The sequence below is a fragment of the Oncorhynchus masou genome, chromosome 24 (genome assembly GCF_036934945.1).
Source record: "Oncorhynchus masou masou isolate Uvic2021 chromosome 24, UVic_Omas_1.1, whole genome shotgun sequence".
Lineage (NCBI taxonomy): Eukaryota > Metazoa > Chordata > Actinopteri > Salmoniformes > Salmonidae > Oncorhynchus > Oncorhynchus masou.
This window is the reverse complement of record NC_088235.1, coordinates 72,585,212-72,600,424: the sequence shown is the minus strand read 5'-3', so window position 1 is coordinate 72,600,424 and position 15,213 is coordinate 72,585,212. Positions and strand designations below refer to the sequence as shown.

Sequence of the window (15,213 nt, the reverse complement as noted above, 5' to 3'; positions counted from 1 at the left end):
CGCTTGCCTTAATAACAGGAAGCCAGTGTAGGGAGGCTATAGCACTGGAGTAATATGATCAAATAATTTTTTGCTCATGTCTGCGATACGGGAGTTGGCCACGTCCCGTTGTGAGACATGGAATGACTATTTGAAATAGAAGTTATGGTTACTTCTGTAACCCCGGTTCTTTGATAGAGTGAGATGTCTCATCGCTGCATTTCCCAGCTCGCAAGAGCGCAAGGAAGAGACGTGCTTGAAAATGACCAGAGAGTGGACGAGTGGCGCCTTATAACGAGGGAGGGGCTCCCCTCATTTGCCACTCGACCTGTCTGTCTTAGCCAGACGGTGTGTGATTGGGCCTTCCCAGTTGTGATCTGTCTATCAGCGAATCCCAATGTGAGACATTAAACTCTATCAGAGAACCGGGGTTACGAAAGTCACCCTAAGCTATAAGGCCCCTTGTGTTTCAGCGTAACCGTATCCTAGGGCCTTAAATCCTTAAATATAGGCATAGCTTCACCTCTAGGACCTCATTCACTTCCTATCCTTCTCTCCCTCTCCTCCATCCCTATATCGGCCAGCTGAGCCCTCACTCTCGATACCACTCTGCCTGTGTCTGAAAGTGCCGATGTTTGTGTATATGTGCGCTAGTGCTGAGCTATTTAACCAACGTTTTGGTTATTTTTATGGTTTTTTTAGACTGTTGTCTGACATCTGTTCAATTACTTGAATTCCATTGGGTTCTTTTTTTTCTGGGAGCTTAATGCGCAAATCGCAAAGTTTCTCTAGAGGTAAATCAGATCCAGCGTGAACTGTGTAATGTAGTAGGGAGTGGTAGTTTCCAACAGATCAATATTTGACATAGTTTAGCGCATACAACGGGGTAACGAACTACAATGACCATAATCCATTGCACATCTACTTGTCCGGTCTGTGTTCTCTTTAACGACTGCTACGGGAGGGAGAAGATTATGAGATTGTAAGGTGATGGTAGAGTGCCGGTAATCTCTTCCTGAAAATACATGATCGAAGTGATTTTGATAGTTGGTATTCAGCAGTCATAAATATATGCCTTATTTACTTACAAAATACCTACAAAATAGGAATTTTGTCCGACAGCAGCTCTATAGAGATGAGATGATGACTTGGAATGAAATAATAAAGTCAACAAATAAGGCAAATAACCAGTGATGGTTAATAAGTGATAAGCAGTAATGGGCGGTCACTACCATCATGGGACTTGTATTAATTGTTTTGTTCTGCGTTACAGCATTCAACTCACATAATGCATAGCCGAAAAAACCTATTTATTTTTTAAATGATCGAACTGGAAATCGAACCAACCTCAAAAAGCACCAATCGCCTAGCGCTACCGTGCGGGAAAGTGGACCGCAAATGTATAGGTGAGGGGAATAGAAAGAAAAGTGGTCATTTGGTTTAAGAACAGGCCCAAAGTGGTGGTTCACATGATTCTAAGATAAGCTACCACATCACTGCATATACTTATCAAATAATAAATTGTTTTTAGTTCCCACCATAACGAATAGGAATGAGAGGGAGTTTTGGCCATAGAAAAGAACATAAGTGTTATCGTACCACTACCACTGCTACATAGTTGAAGAAAGTGTCTGCCTTGCCTTATCTCTCTCTGTCTCTCTTTCACTCTCTCTTCTAATCCGTCTCTCACTACAAGCCGAGGCAGTCTGCCCTGGGCGAGAGAGTGAATTGATTTTTTTGGGGGGGGGGGGCACCTACGTGTCTCCGGTAGAGGCTTTGGGCTGATGAGACTGAATGGGATCCAGTGCACTATTCAGTCTGCATCGCTACTGCCTGTAGACATACTCTGGGCGCTAGTCTGCTGTACTGCATGCCCTGGCTGGCTGGCTGCTAAACGAATGCTGGGGTCAACAGTCCACATGCACTATCCCAAGAAATATACAGATACATTCAAAACACCCATAGGACAATTGTATAGTTACTAGAAGTGCATGTAAAAAAAAAATATAATAAAGTTTTGAAGTACTACTGGTTTATATTTATAAATGGCCCGTGTTTGATCTATCAATGTTACTGATTGGCTGGAGAGTACACACACCTGGTTCTTCAGGTAGAGCAGGGAAAAGGTTGGAAACCAGCAGGACCGTGGTCCTTCCAGAATCGGAGCTGTGTACTCCCGCTGTGTACTCCCATGTTTAGACAGTGTCTGTTCCTTCTCTCCTCTTTTCATTTTTCAAGAAATGTATCCAAGAGTTCAGACCTGAGGGTTATGCTACAAAGCCGGATCAGAGTTAGCCAGCTAACTTGCCTAAATATTCTGTTAAAAAAAAAAAAAAATGTTATACAAAAAAATGTAGGCTTGAAATTGGCATTGTCTAATTGAATCGACATTGTCTAATTGAATCGACATTGTCTAATTGAATCGACATTGTCTAATTGAATCGACAAACAAAACAAAAAAAGATCAAATGTTTAGCTTATTTAATTTACCCCCAAAAACAATAGTTATTCATTTTTGCATATCAAAGTTAGATGGCTAACTAATTGATCATGCTCTGTAGTATAGCCCTCTGGTTTCCCAGAACTGAAGCAGACCGCCTCGGCGGTCACTGTCGCTAGTTATGCTATACATCACTTCATTATTTACATGTATGAAACGGACGATATCATATGGCGTTACAACACGGCCAGCGACAGCAGCCGCACGCTCTCGGGGTCATTAACTAGGAACATCCCGCCGGGAAGAGCTGCACGACCCGACTCAGACTGTCACACTAGTATTCATGTAACTGCGACAGCAAGCGGGTTTTTATATGTGAGACGCGTGACGGCCATCATTATGAGTGATGGGCGAGGGGGGCTTATGATTGGGTGGGGGTGGGCTGTCGGTATCTCCTGTGTGTCTCCCATCTCCGGCACCCCTTAATGGAGATGAATGGTGACTTTTTGTGGTTTTCAGACTGTCTTTTGGTGGGGTGGACCCTGGCTTAGTTTCACTTCAGTGGGATCAGGTTTAACCCAGCTGTTTGTACGCTCCAGCCATTTAAAAGCAATTCTTCTTTTATTCTCCCCGGAGAGAGTTTGAAGAAAGCTGGCGTAATCCATGAATTCGTAGGATTTCTTTCTCTGTAAGGGTCCTCAATGAAGATCCTTATGTGTGTCTTGGGTGGGGGGGGGTGAAAGTGAGTGTGTGTTCAGTGTCACGAGGTCCAACAGAGATCAAAGGGCAATTTAGTGTTTTGATAACCTTTCTCACACACACACACTACTGTATTTGAGCCGAAACAACTGCTTGTCCTCATTGGCCTGTTCACCACTAGTATACAATGGAGACATGTCTAAAGTTAACTTTTGTAAACCATTTCCAAAAAAGTGAAATAAGACGGAAGTTTCCTCTCCTTGTAGGCTGTGACCACAGCCAAATGTCTCAGAATGGCACCCTGTTCCCTATGTAGTGCACTACTTTTCGCCTGAGCCCTATGGCCCCAAGTCAAAAATAGTGAGCTACATAGGGAGTAGGGTGCCACAGACAAAATAAATGTACCTCAGACCTCATAAACCAATGGTTTGTTCTGTTGTACTTGTCTCTATATAAATCACAGTGTTGTGAGACAGTGTATTAGGTTACGTTCCCGATGCGGGGACAAATATACATTACCTACATGGCCAAAATAATTCACTGTGAGAAATAAGAAGCGGAAAACTCCGTCTGAAATGGAATCCATTTATAATTTTCGCCGGGCACTAGAAAAATAGCCTCACCTGCACATCAATAGAGCGTTTAGTTTGGCCAGGCAACGATTTAGCCGAGAAGCATAAATCATTCTCTGGAATGTATTTATTTGTTATTACTTATTTATTCCGTTGTCTGTAGCTACGGTAGGATCCGATCAAAGAAATGTTATTTAAGTGAGTGGCCCACTGGGAAATAGCTGAGCAAGTTGGATTGAATTGGATGACGGTGGACAATAAAGCACGTTGTTGAACGGAGAGCTACGTCACACACTGCAACGATGAACAGCAGTCTGCGCGGTGTTTGTCATGCTCAAGGTCCTAGGATCAGATAAGCAAGCCCCAAAAGCCTAACTTTAACCTTTTTAGTAGGAGGATTAGATCTGATCCTGGACCTGTGATTAGGGGCACCTGCTCTATTATTTAGTGTGACTGTCGGTATGACACAGGTTCCCAGCATACACACAGCGTGGATGTTAAAGGACGAGGTGCGTGTGTGTGTGTGTGTGTGTGTGTGTGCAATTGCAGTGTGTGCAATTGCAGTGTGTGTAAGAGAGAGTTAATTTACAGCCTTTGTCAGACCTGCATTGACCATGCTGCATCTGGGCCAGTGTGTTGTACTGGAACATTCCGCACTAAGATTTACTGCGTACGTTGACATCCCATAAATACTTGAATACATTAGGTCAACTACCACCGGTCACTATAGACACCTACATATCATGTCCAAATATGCATGTCAAAATGCGTTCATTGACACAAACCGACTCACCCCGGTAAAATAAGGGATAAATAAATTAGGACTTTGGTGAAGCCAAAGGTTTCATCTCAAACAACATTCTCACTTGACTTTATTCCCCTCTTACTACCCCTGACTTTGCTGGTAACTTTTTTGTTATTGAGGGAAAATGGACTTACTATCACTGTGATATGTGGTTGTCTCACCTAGTGATCTTAAGATGAATGCACTTGACTGTAAGTTGCTCTGAGTAAGAGCGTCTGCTAAAGGACTCAAATGTAAACAATCTTGCCAAGCACTGCAGTGAAAGGATTAACTGGTATCCTAGCTAGCCATTCCGCTAATCTTGTCTCAGTCACTACTTGTGGCTTAGTCATCCACCGCATACCAACCTGAGATTCTCAGCCCGTTTCAAACTCTTCGTTCTCCTCCAGAGACCAACCACGGAGGGAACAAAAAACAAACCCAGAGAGACAGTCCGGCTGAGATGGATGAGCAAGAGAGAGATCGAGAGTCAAAGAGATGGATGGAGAGGGTGGGTGGAGGAAGGCAGATGGATGTAGAGAGAGGGAGTGGGTAGATGGATGCAGAGCGAGGGTGGGGAGATGGATGGTTGTATGGAGAGCGAGAGGGGGGAGAAGGAGGAAGGCAGATGGATCGAGAGGGGGTGGATGAAGGCAGATGGATGAAGGCAGATGGATGGGAGAGATGGGGGGGATGGATGGAGGAAGGAAGGCAGATGGATGGATGGGAGGAGGCTGGATGGAGAGAGATGGGTGGGGGAGGGCAGATGGATGGAGAGAGGGGGGTGGAGGACAGCAGATGAATGAGATGGAGGGAGGGGGGATGGAGGAAGGCAGATGGATGAGATGGAGAAAGGAGGATGGAGGGAGGGGGTTTAGGAAGGCGAATGGATGGAGAGAGGGGGTGGAGGAAGGCAGATGGATGGAGAGAGGGGGTGGAGGAAGGCAGATGGATGGAGAGAGGGGGTGGAGGAAGGCAGATGGATGGAGAGAGGGGGGTGGAGGAAGGCAGATGGATGGAGGAAGGCGGATGGAGGGAGGGGGATGGAGGAAGGCAGATGGATGGAGAGAGAGGTGGGATAGATAGGGGGATGGAGGAAGGCAGATGGATGGAGAGAGGGTGGGGTGGAGGAAGGCATATTAATAGAGGGGGGGTGGAGGAAGGCAGATGGATGGAGAAGGGGGGGTGGAGGGGGAGAGAGGGGGGGGGGGGCAAGGCAGATGGATGGCGAGAGCAAGAGTTCCAGGAATTGCGTTGAGGGTGATTTGCAGAGGAGCTCAAGCGTCACTCATGCAGACAGACCGGCAGAATATTAGTGGAGCAGACAGATGACTGGACGTTGGTAGTTCCAGATGGACTGTCTGTTAGTCTGACGCCATACCGCCCCACCACTACCCCACCACAAGGCCTGGCACCCAGCAACAGCCTTGGCCTATTGCCGGTACTCCTGGAGCCCTCTCTACAGCCACAAGCTAACATGGCTAACTAGCAGGTCTTGGCTGGGGGAAGATTAAGGAAGGGGTGAGTTATCCCCCATACAATGCAAACCACAGTTGGGGTTGTGTAAAGGGTTGCTCTCTGTTGGAAGAGCTCTGGTTGCTCTCCTTGTTACTGAGATTATAAGATTATTACACTTGCCCGATCACGCTCATTTCCTGCTGTCAGTGAAAGATCTCTAGTGTCTAAGATCCGTAGTAGTCAGACCACCCAATATAAAGCAGTCTTCTCCTGTGGGGCCCTATTTTGACAACACAAATAAGTGGTTTCCAAGTTCAATGGGTCTGTGATAGCCAACTACGAATAATAGCCGATTGTTTTGGAGTAAGCTCAAACTGTTGGCCCTAAAATGTTCTCTGTTCGATCAGGAACCGAAAGTATTTGCCTCGAGTAGTTTATGGCATCATGAAGTCTTGTGGCATTGTTATGTACACAGTAAAAACTTTCTGTAATGTAGCACATATTGTCTGGTAACAACTTTTACTTCAGAGAAAAGGGACAGTCATTGTGCGCGACCCAACGCCATAAACCCACTGCTGGAGTTGTCATTTATTACGTCACAAATGGCACCCTATTCCCTACATAGTGCTCTACTTTTGGCCAGAGCCACGTTCTTCTGGGTAAGAACTGACCTCAAGGTTGTTACATGGAGAGAAGCTGTTCCCTTTACCAGAATCACCCCCCGACACCCCTTCAACCCGGTGAGACCCAATTTTATTAGAGCCTTAAATCTCCTCAGCACTTGAGCAGAAACATAAATAAGGAATGACTAACTTATTTCAAGCTGACTTGCTTGGACGTTGGGCCCGTCTCTCTCGCTCCCCCTACTTTAAGAGCCACTCTGCTGACATCACCGGGCCTGTATGACGTGTGTGTGTGCGTGCGTGCGCGCGTTTGTGTTTTCTGAGCATGTTTGTGTGTGTAATGGGGGCGAAGCGAGGTGAAACACGCTTGGCTGAAACTCCAGAGCCGGACAATGCGGCCTGTGTCTCTGGAAAGGACCAGCTGGAGTAGAACCCGTCCCCCCCCATCCAGTCCCAACTTTTTTCCAGTTTTTTTTTTTTCAACCCTGCTTCGTTTTATTCTTCCTCTACTTCTCTATTACACTGGATCCCAGTGCTTGTTCTCCTTTCCAGGCCTCAGTTCACCTCTTCCCCTGCATTTTTCTCTCTCTCTCTCTGTGTCGCTCTCGCTCTCGCTCTCTCTCTGTCTCTCTGTCTCTCTGTCTCTCTGTCTCTCTGTCTCTCTGTCTCTCTGTCTCTCTGTCTCTCTGTCTCTCTGTCTCTCTGTCTCTCTGTCTCTGTGTCTGTCTCTGTGTCTGTCTCTGTGTCTGTCTCTGTGTCTGTCTCTGTGTCTGTCTCTGTGTCTCTCGCTCTCTCTGCAGTATAGTGGGTAATCACAGGGTTCAGTACAGTAATTGGACCTGGAATTCTGTAGATCGCTGCCTGCCCCAGTTCTGTGGTGAATCTTGATAATAGGGCGTTGTTCTGTTCTGGTCTTGTTGGTGTATAGTGTGTTAGGCCCTCTTTCCACAGGAGGCAACCGGTTCTGTTGGTAGGAGTCTCCCCTGATCACTGACCTGGGATCAGATATTGTTTCATCCTCCTAATGGTTAAATGAGAAGAAATAAGGATTTTGTCTGGGTAATCTGATCCTATAGCTGTGGTTAGAGGCAACTTATTTTTTCATCTGAAGAATGGCATAGTAGAGGCCGTACACTTGATGGAGAAACTCTGGAACCAGGTTGCTGGGCGTGTAGGTGTGTGTGTAGGAGCGTGTGACTATGCATCTGCGTGTGCGCATGTGTATTTGCATGCGTGCCATGTTCTGCTATGGCCTTAAAATCTGTGAGCCCTCATGTGGGCACCCAATCATGCCCCCCCTCCCCCCCAACGTGCCTCTCCCATTGAGCTGCTCTCCTCCCTCAGGAAGTCCCTGTCAGCATTCCTTATCCTCTGCCCATTTCTCCCCTTCCCACCTGTTCAGCGCCACAGACACTATGATGGGATTTGAATTTGGATGCACACAATCATGCATGTACACACACTAGGATGCGCAATCAGACACACACACACACACACACACACACACACACACACTTGATCCCTCTCGCTCGCTCTCCACAGATAATAATAATAGTTATAACTCCTTCTCTCTTCCCGTAGACAGATAGCTGTCCCTGACTCTTCCCCGCTAATTAGCCTTGTACAGCTTTAGTTTTTATATCGAAATAACCACTTGTTAATCACTTTTATAACCGGCGCTAGTCACATAAAATGCCGCCCGTATGGGTCGTCAAATGTATTGTGGGAGGCATCAAATTGGTGCTGAATTGCAGTTTTATAGCTCGGGCTGTCCGGGCCGTGATTGATACCAGTCACACTTGGGATGAGAGGGGAAGTGTGGCTTTGTTGGGCCCTTCAATACATTTTACGTAACTGTCTGTAGGACGGTGATGGAGTGAGCAGAGCTTTTTTAGTAGTGTTCTCATACTTCCCAATGGCTCAGCATGGGGCTTGCAAACCAGTCAGGCGAGTTTGTTTTTAGGTCAGACAGAGCACAGGATGGGCAGGATTTTCACTTTTGGGACTATTCCATTGGTTCCACCCCTCCCCCCAGGCGAGCTCTATCGTCTGCTTGCAACACCCAGGTTTGTGCTTCCGGTTCAGTTACAGTGAATTCCCACCTCGACAGTAAATGTGCGTTGTAACACTTATATCGACCAGTTACGTGCTCAGCAGTCCGTACAGCTCATGCCTCACATCAGCCTGTACAAATGCACTCGAACGGGTGTTTGTCCCAAATGGCACCCTATTCCCATTGCAGTGCACTACTTTTGACCAGGGTCCTTTGGGACAGGACCATGATGCAAAACACACTGGTGGTTCATTGGGACAAGGAAGTGTTGCCAGAGTGTCTCGAGGCGCCGTGGTGTTGCCTGTGTTTTGTGTTGAGGTGATTTCTGACTTTGTTTTGGCTGGCCGTGCCAAGCCTCCCTCCTGTTGTTTTCCTGTACTGATGGAGTCAACAGGCCTCCGAGATGGATGGAACTTGGGCTGAAGGCGTACTGTAGACACACTGAGATGTAAACGCACACGCACACGGACACGCACACAAAGGAAGCGCACACGTTTGTTTTACTATCCTTGTGAGGACTTCAGGTCCCCACAAGTGTAGTCAAACCTTAAAAAAAACACACACCATATACAGTGGGGCAAAAAAATATTCAGTCAGCCACCAATTGTGCAAGTTCTCCCACTTAAAAATATGAGAGGCCTGTAATTTTCATCATAGGTACACTTCAACTATGACAGACGAAATCCAGAAAATCACATTGTAGGATTTTTAATGAACTTATTTGCAAATTATGGTGGAAAATAAGTATTTGGTCAATAACAAAAGTTTATTCTCAATACTTTGTTATATACCCTTTGTTGACAATGACAGAGGTCAATGTTTTCTGTAAGTCTTCACAAGGTTTTCACACACTGTTGCTGGTATTTTGGCCCATTCCTCCATGCAGATTTCCTCTAGAGCAGTGATGTTTTGGGGCTGTTGCTGGGCAACATGGACTTTCAACCCCATCCAAAGATTTTCTATGGGGTTGAGATATGGAGACTGGCAAGGCCACTCCAGGACTTTGAAATGCTTCTTACGAAGCCACTCCTTCATTGCCTGGGCGGTGTGTTTGGGATCATTGTCATGCTGAAAGACCCAGCCACGTTTCATCTTCAATGCCCTTGCTGATGGAAGGAGGTTTTCACTCAAAATCTCACGATACATGGCCCCATTCATTCTTTCCTTTACACGGATCAGTCATCCTGGTCCCTTTGCAGAAAAACAGCCCCAAAGCATGATGTGTCCACCCCCACGCTTCACAGTAGGTATGGTGTTCTTTGGATGCAACTCAGCATTCTTTGTCCTCCAAACACGACGAGTTGAGTTTTTACCAAAAAGTTATATTTTGGTTTCATCTGACCATATGACATTCTCCCAATCTTCTTCTGGATCATCCAAATGCTCTCTAGCAAACTTCAGACGGGCCTGGACATGTACTGGCTTAGCAGGGGGATACGTCTTGCACTGCAGGATTTGAGTCCCTGGCGGCGTAGTGTGTTACTGATGGTAGGCTTTGTTACTTTATTCCCAGCTCTCTGCAGGTCATTCACTAGGTCCCACCGTGTGGTTCTGGGATTTTTTGCTCACAGTTCTTGTGATCATTTTGACCCCACGGGGTGAGGTCTTGCGTGGAGCCCCAGACCGAGGGAGATTATCAGTGGTGTTGTATGTCTTCCATTTCCTAATAATTGCTCCCACAGTTGATTTATTCAAACCAAGCTGCTGACCTATTACAGATTCAGTCTTCCCAGCCTGGTGCAGGTCTACAATTTTGTTTCTGGTGTCCTTTGACAGCTCTTTGGTCTTGGCCATAGTGGAGTTTGGAGTGTGACTGTTTGAGGTTGTGGACAGGTGTCTTTTATACTGATAACAAGTTCAAACAGGTGCCATTAATACAGGTAATGAGTGGACAGAGGAGCCTCTTAAAGAAGTTGTCTGTGAGAGCCAGAAATCTTGCTTGTTTGTAGGTGACCAAATACTTATTTTCCACCATAATTTGCAAATAAGTTCATTAAAAATCCTACAATGTGATTTTCTGGATTTTTTTTCTTCTCATTTTGTCTGTCATAGTTGAAGTGCACCTATGATGAAAATTACAGGCCTTATCTTTTTAAGTGGGAGAACTTGCACAATTGGTGGCTGACTAAATACTTTTTTTGCCCCACTGTATTAGACAGTATAGCTGGAAAAGCATAATCCACTGTGCTCAGCTCCATCGTCAAGGAAAAAATCAACAGCTTCTCCTCAGAACAGCACCGTTCACCTTATATGCTTTATTGGCTATGGACTGTTCAAGGACACGGCCAAAGTGCTTACTGTTAGCGAAGTGAAGTGACTCGTCAGAAACCTGTCACATTATGAGTGAAAGATGGAGACGTATTTTCTGTAATTACCCTCTGCTGTTTCTCCACACACACACACACACACACACACACACACACACCTCATTTGGCACGGGACAGGAATCGTTGTAGTATACTTCAGCAGAATGGTTTTGTCCAACTCATCAGTTGCTTTAAATCTGTAAATGAGAAGCCAGCAAGGCATTGCCCTAATGTGCTGTGTAAGTACATGTGAGTGTGTGTATATGTTAGTGTTTGCAGGCTTGCATATTACTGTGTGTTCATATGAGTGTGTTCGTGTGTCTCTCTCTTTCTCTCTCTCTCTCTCTCTCTCTCTCTCTCTCTCTCTCTTTCTCTCTCTTTCTCTTTCTTTCTCTCTCTTTCTCTCTCTTTCTCTCTCTTTTCTCTCTCTTTTCTCTCTCTCTCCTCTCCTACCTCTCTCTCTCTTTCTCTCTCCTACCTCTCCTCCCTCCCTCCCTCCCCTCTCACTCTCACACACACATTTTTCTCCTGGTCTGTGTCACCCTCTGCAGGATCCTCTGGACGTTGCGCGCTCCGTCATCGTCATCCGCTCGCTGGTGCCCGGCGGCGTGGCAGAGTGCCATGGGGGTGTGCTCCCCGGGGACCAGCTGGTGTTTGTCAACGACACCTACCTGGACACGTGCACCCTGCCCCAGGCCGTGGAGGTGCTCAAGGCTGCCCCATCTGGAACCGTCTACTTGGGCATCTGCAAGCCATTAGTGGTACGTACCGCGGTGATGTGTCGGGGACTTGATTTAAGTAGATTTGTTATGGCAGGGATAATGCACATTAAACATTTCACTTTTTTTTGTTGTTGACATTTATTTTCACGTTTCCTTTTTGCTTTACTTTTTGTGTTCTTTTAAACTTGTGTTTTAAAAGGTGTTGGTGCTTGATGCCACATATTAGTGATGCTGTTGACTTGTGCTGGAATTTTACTTTTTTATTTTTGAAGAACCTAGTTATCCAAAAGAAACATCTGTTGCAAGGGCATGATGACCTGTTTTCAGCTCCGACAGTATATTGAGAGTGTGTAGTCTTATTGGAAATCTTGACCGTGTGTGAATGATGCCCACCTGTATGTGTCTCCTTCAAGATGGAAGGAGCAGAGGAAAGGGAACATGGGGACCTGGCGCTCCGGGGGACAGAGGGACAGAGCACGGGCCGAGAGGAGAGTGTGTCCCTCTTGTTTACACACTCACTCCTGCCTGTTTCCAAGGTACTGTTGTAATAGCACCACGGTAGTATGTTTACATTACAGCACTTTTTTTAAACATTACGCTCCAAGCTCTAATATCAGGATTATGATCACTACATAACAAACAGAAGGAAGTAACCCTGGCTAAGTATCCCTGGCTTAGCTTTGATAGGCTGCCACTAGTATTGGGTATGCGAAAGAGAACGAGGCCCGGCCCTTCATTGCTCTTCGAAGCTGTTTGTCACACATCAGAAGTCTCTGATAGCAGTGATAAAACGGTCAGGTAGTCTTTTGACACCCGAGGTCACTACTGACCTGAGTTATGTTGGATCGGCACTACCGTTGAAAGTTTTACAACACCAATTCGTTCAAGCGTTTTTTCTTTTCTTTTTTAAAAAACTTTTTTTCTACTTTGTAGAATAGTAGTGAAAACATCAACTATGAAATAACACATGGAATCATGCGTTAAACAAATCAAAATATGTTTTACATTTGAGATTTTTCAAAGTAGCCACCCTTTGCCTCTGACAGCTTCGCAGACTCTTTGCATTCTCTCAACCAGCTTCATGAGGGAGTCACCCGGAATGCATTTCAATTAACAGGTGTGCCTTATTTCCTACTTAATGCGTTTGAGCCAATCACTTGTGTTGTGACAAGGTGTGGGGGGTATACAGAAGATGGTCTTTGACCAAATAGGGCTAAGAACGGCTCAAATAAGCAAAGAAAAGCGACAGTCCATTACTTTAAGACATGGAGTCAATACGGATTTCAAGAACTTCCAAAGTTTCTTCAAGTGCAGTCGCAAAAACCATCAAGTGCTCTGATGAAACTGGCTCTCATGAGGACCGCTGTAGAGGATAGGTTCATTAGAGTTACCAGCCTCAGAAATTTCAGCCCAAATAAATGCGTCAGAGTTCAAGAACCAGACACATCTCAACATCAACTGTTCAGTGGAGACTGTGTGAATCAGGCCTTCATGGTCAAATTGCTGTTAAGAAACCACTACGAAAGGACACCAATAAGAAGAAGAAGAGACTTGCTTGGGCCAAGAAACACGAGCAATGAACATTAGACTGGTGGAAATGTGTCTTTTGGTCTGGAATCCAAATTAGAAATGTTTGGTTCCAACCACAGTGTCTTTGAGACGCGGTGTGGGTGTACGGGTGACTTCCCCATGTGTATTTCTCACCGTAAAGCATGGTGGAGGAGGTGTGACGGTGTGGGTATGCTTTTCATGTGACACTGTCTGTGATTTATTTAGCACACTTATCCAGCATGGTTACCACAGCATTCTGTAGCTATTTGACCAAGAAGGAGAGTGATTGAGTGCTGTATCAGATGACCTGGCCTCCACAATCCCCCGACCTCAACCCAATTGAGATGGCTTGGGATGAGTTCGGACCGCAGAGTGAAGGAAAATCAGCCAACAAGTGCTCAGCATATGTGGGAACTCCTTCAAGACTGTTGGAAAAGCATTCCAGGTGAAGCTGGTTGAGAGAATGCTAAGCGTGTGCAAAGCTGTCATCAAGGCAAAGGGTGGCTATTTGAAGAATCTCAAATATAAAATATATTGATTTGTTTCACATTATTGTTTACTACATGATTCCAAATGTGTTATTTCATAGTTTTGATGTCTTCCCTATTATTAAAATAGTAAAAATAAAGAAAAACCCTTGAATGAGTAGGTGTTCTAAAACTTTTAGTGATAGTGTAGATCTATGCAGAGGTTGGTCAAACAGGTTGTTCTTGAAGCATCTTTTGTAACCACTTAACACCACCTTCACCCTTAAAGACTTGGCCCAATTAAATCTTTTGCAGTTGAATTGAAATCCCACTGTTAACTTGTATCATAGATATTAAAAACATCACACCCGCATTGTCATTGGATATTGACACAATAGTGTGTGTATGTGTGTGTCCAGGGCTTTGCTGATGGCTCCATCCTCCCGGAGGATCTTGGACAGGAAGAGGACGAACCCGAGCTGATCCTGGATGGTAGCTTCCCTCGCTACACCTCACCTTTGACCCATGCCTTGACCCTTAACCCCACCCCCACATTGACCACTAGGAGCCAAAACCCAACCCCCACTCCCACCTTGACGCCCAGCCCAAATGGAGAGGAGAGGGAGATGGCCGTGGATGATGAAGAGGAGGATGGAGTGGAGGATAGGGAGGGGCAGGTGGTGGACCCCTACCCCAGAAAACCCCCACCTTCGTGGGGAGAGTGGGCGAGAGACAACGGAGGCCCCGTCCCGCCGGCCTCTGTCCACTCTGGAGCTCAGGAAAAGGTGAGTGTGCCACTGTGTTGTGCCCTGGCAAGTCAGGCGAGAGATGCCTGGCTTCCACCTCTCGATCTATGCCAACAAGGTACTGCTGTAACACACCTGACTCCACTCATCTCATGCAGTCTTCAAGACCACTGTTACTGTTGAATCAGTATTATATTCCGAAGTAAAATGCTTCACAACACAGTGCGTCCCGTTTATTATTTAGGTAAGTGTGTCTGGGGACAGGATAATATCATTTCGTCTTGCCCTCCTAACAGGTTGAGGAGATGTCCAATCCAGACCTGCAGCCCAGAGGCCTTCTTGACCAGCTCTCTCTGGGTCAGTCTGTGGACTCCTGGGTGGAGATGGGTGGGGACAGTGAGGCAGACTCAGACTCCAGGAACGGAGGATCAGAACTCACCCTGACTGACACGGACACCGAGTCAGTACCTCTCTCTCACTCACTCACGTTCCGACACGTATTTACCCACAACAATTGATTTCTACAAAAATGTGGGTGTGAAGTTGAACCAATACTGCGGGTGTTTCCAAAAATACCAGAAATAATATCATTTCATAATAATAATAATATGCGCCAATTAGACACTTTTCAGTAAACTGCCTTGAGTGTTCAGTGACGACATATCTCGTCTTGAGTGGGTTGTGTAAGATTTACATGTATCTTTGAGGTAATGGATTCGTTTCCTTTCTTTTCATCTACTGATAAATTGGTCTGCAGATCCTGGCTCTTCAGTGGGCTTAGCGCCCCCTCTGCTGGTGAACGGGGGGTATGGC

The 15,213-nt window shown here is 45.9% G+C and overlaps 1 protein-coding gene across 7 annotated transcripts in view; it reads left to right on the top strand.

Annotated features, from left to right (window-relative positions):
• The window catches only part of patj (PATJ crumbs cell polarity complex component), a 190,238-nt gene that overhangs the window by 37,966 nt on the left and 137,059 nt on the right, over positions 1-15,213 (top strand). For all 7 annotated transcript variants that reach the window (XM_064934768.1, XM_064934770.1, XM_064934767.1 and 4 more), the window contains 4 exons: positions 11,466-11,675; positions 12,050-12,172; positions 14,074-14,439; positions 14,697-14,860. In XM_064934768.1, the coding sequence (XP_064790840.1) occupies positions 11,466-11,675; positions 12,050-12,172; positions 14,074-14,439; positions 14,697-14,860 (863 nt within the window). The remainder of the gene's footprint in view (positions 1-11,465; positions 11,676-12,049; positions 12,173-14,073; positions 14,440-14,696; positions 14,861-15,213) is intronic.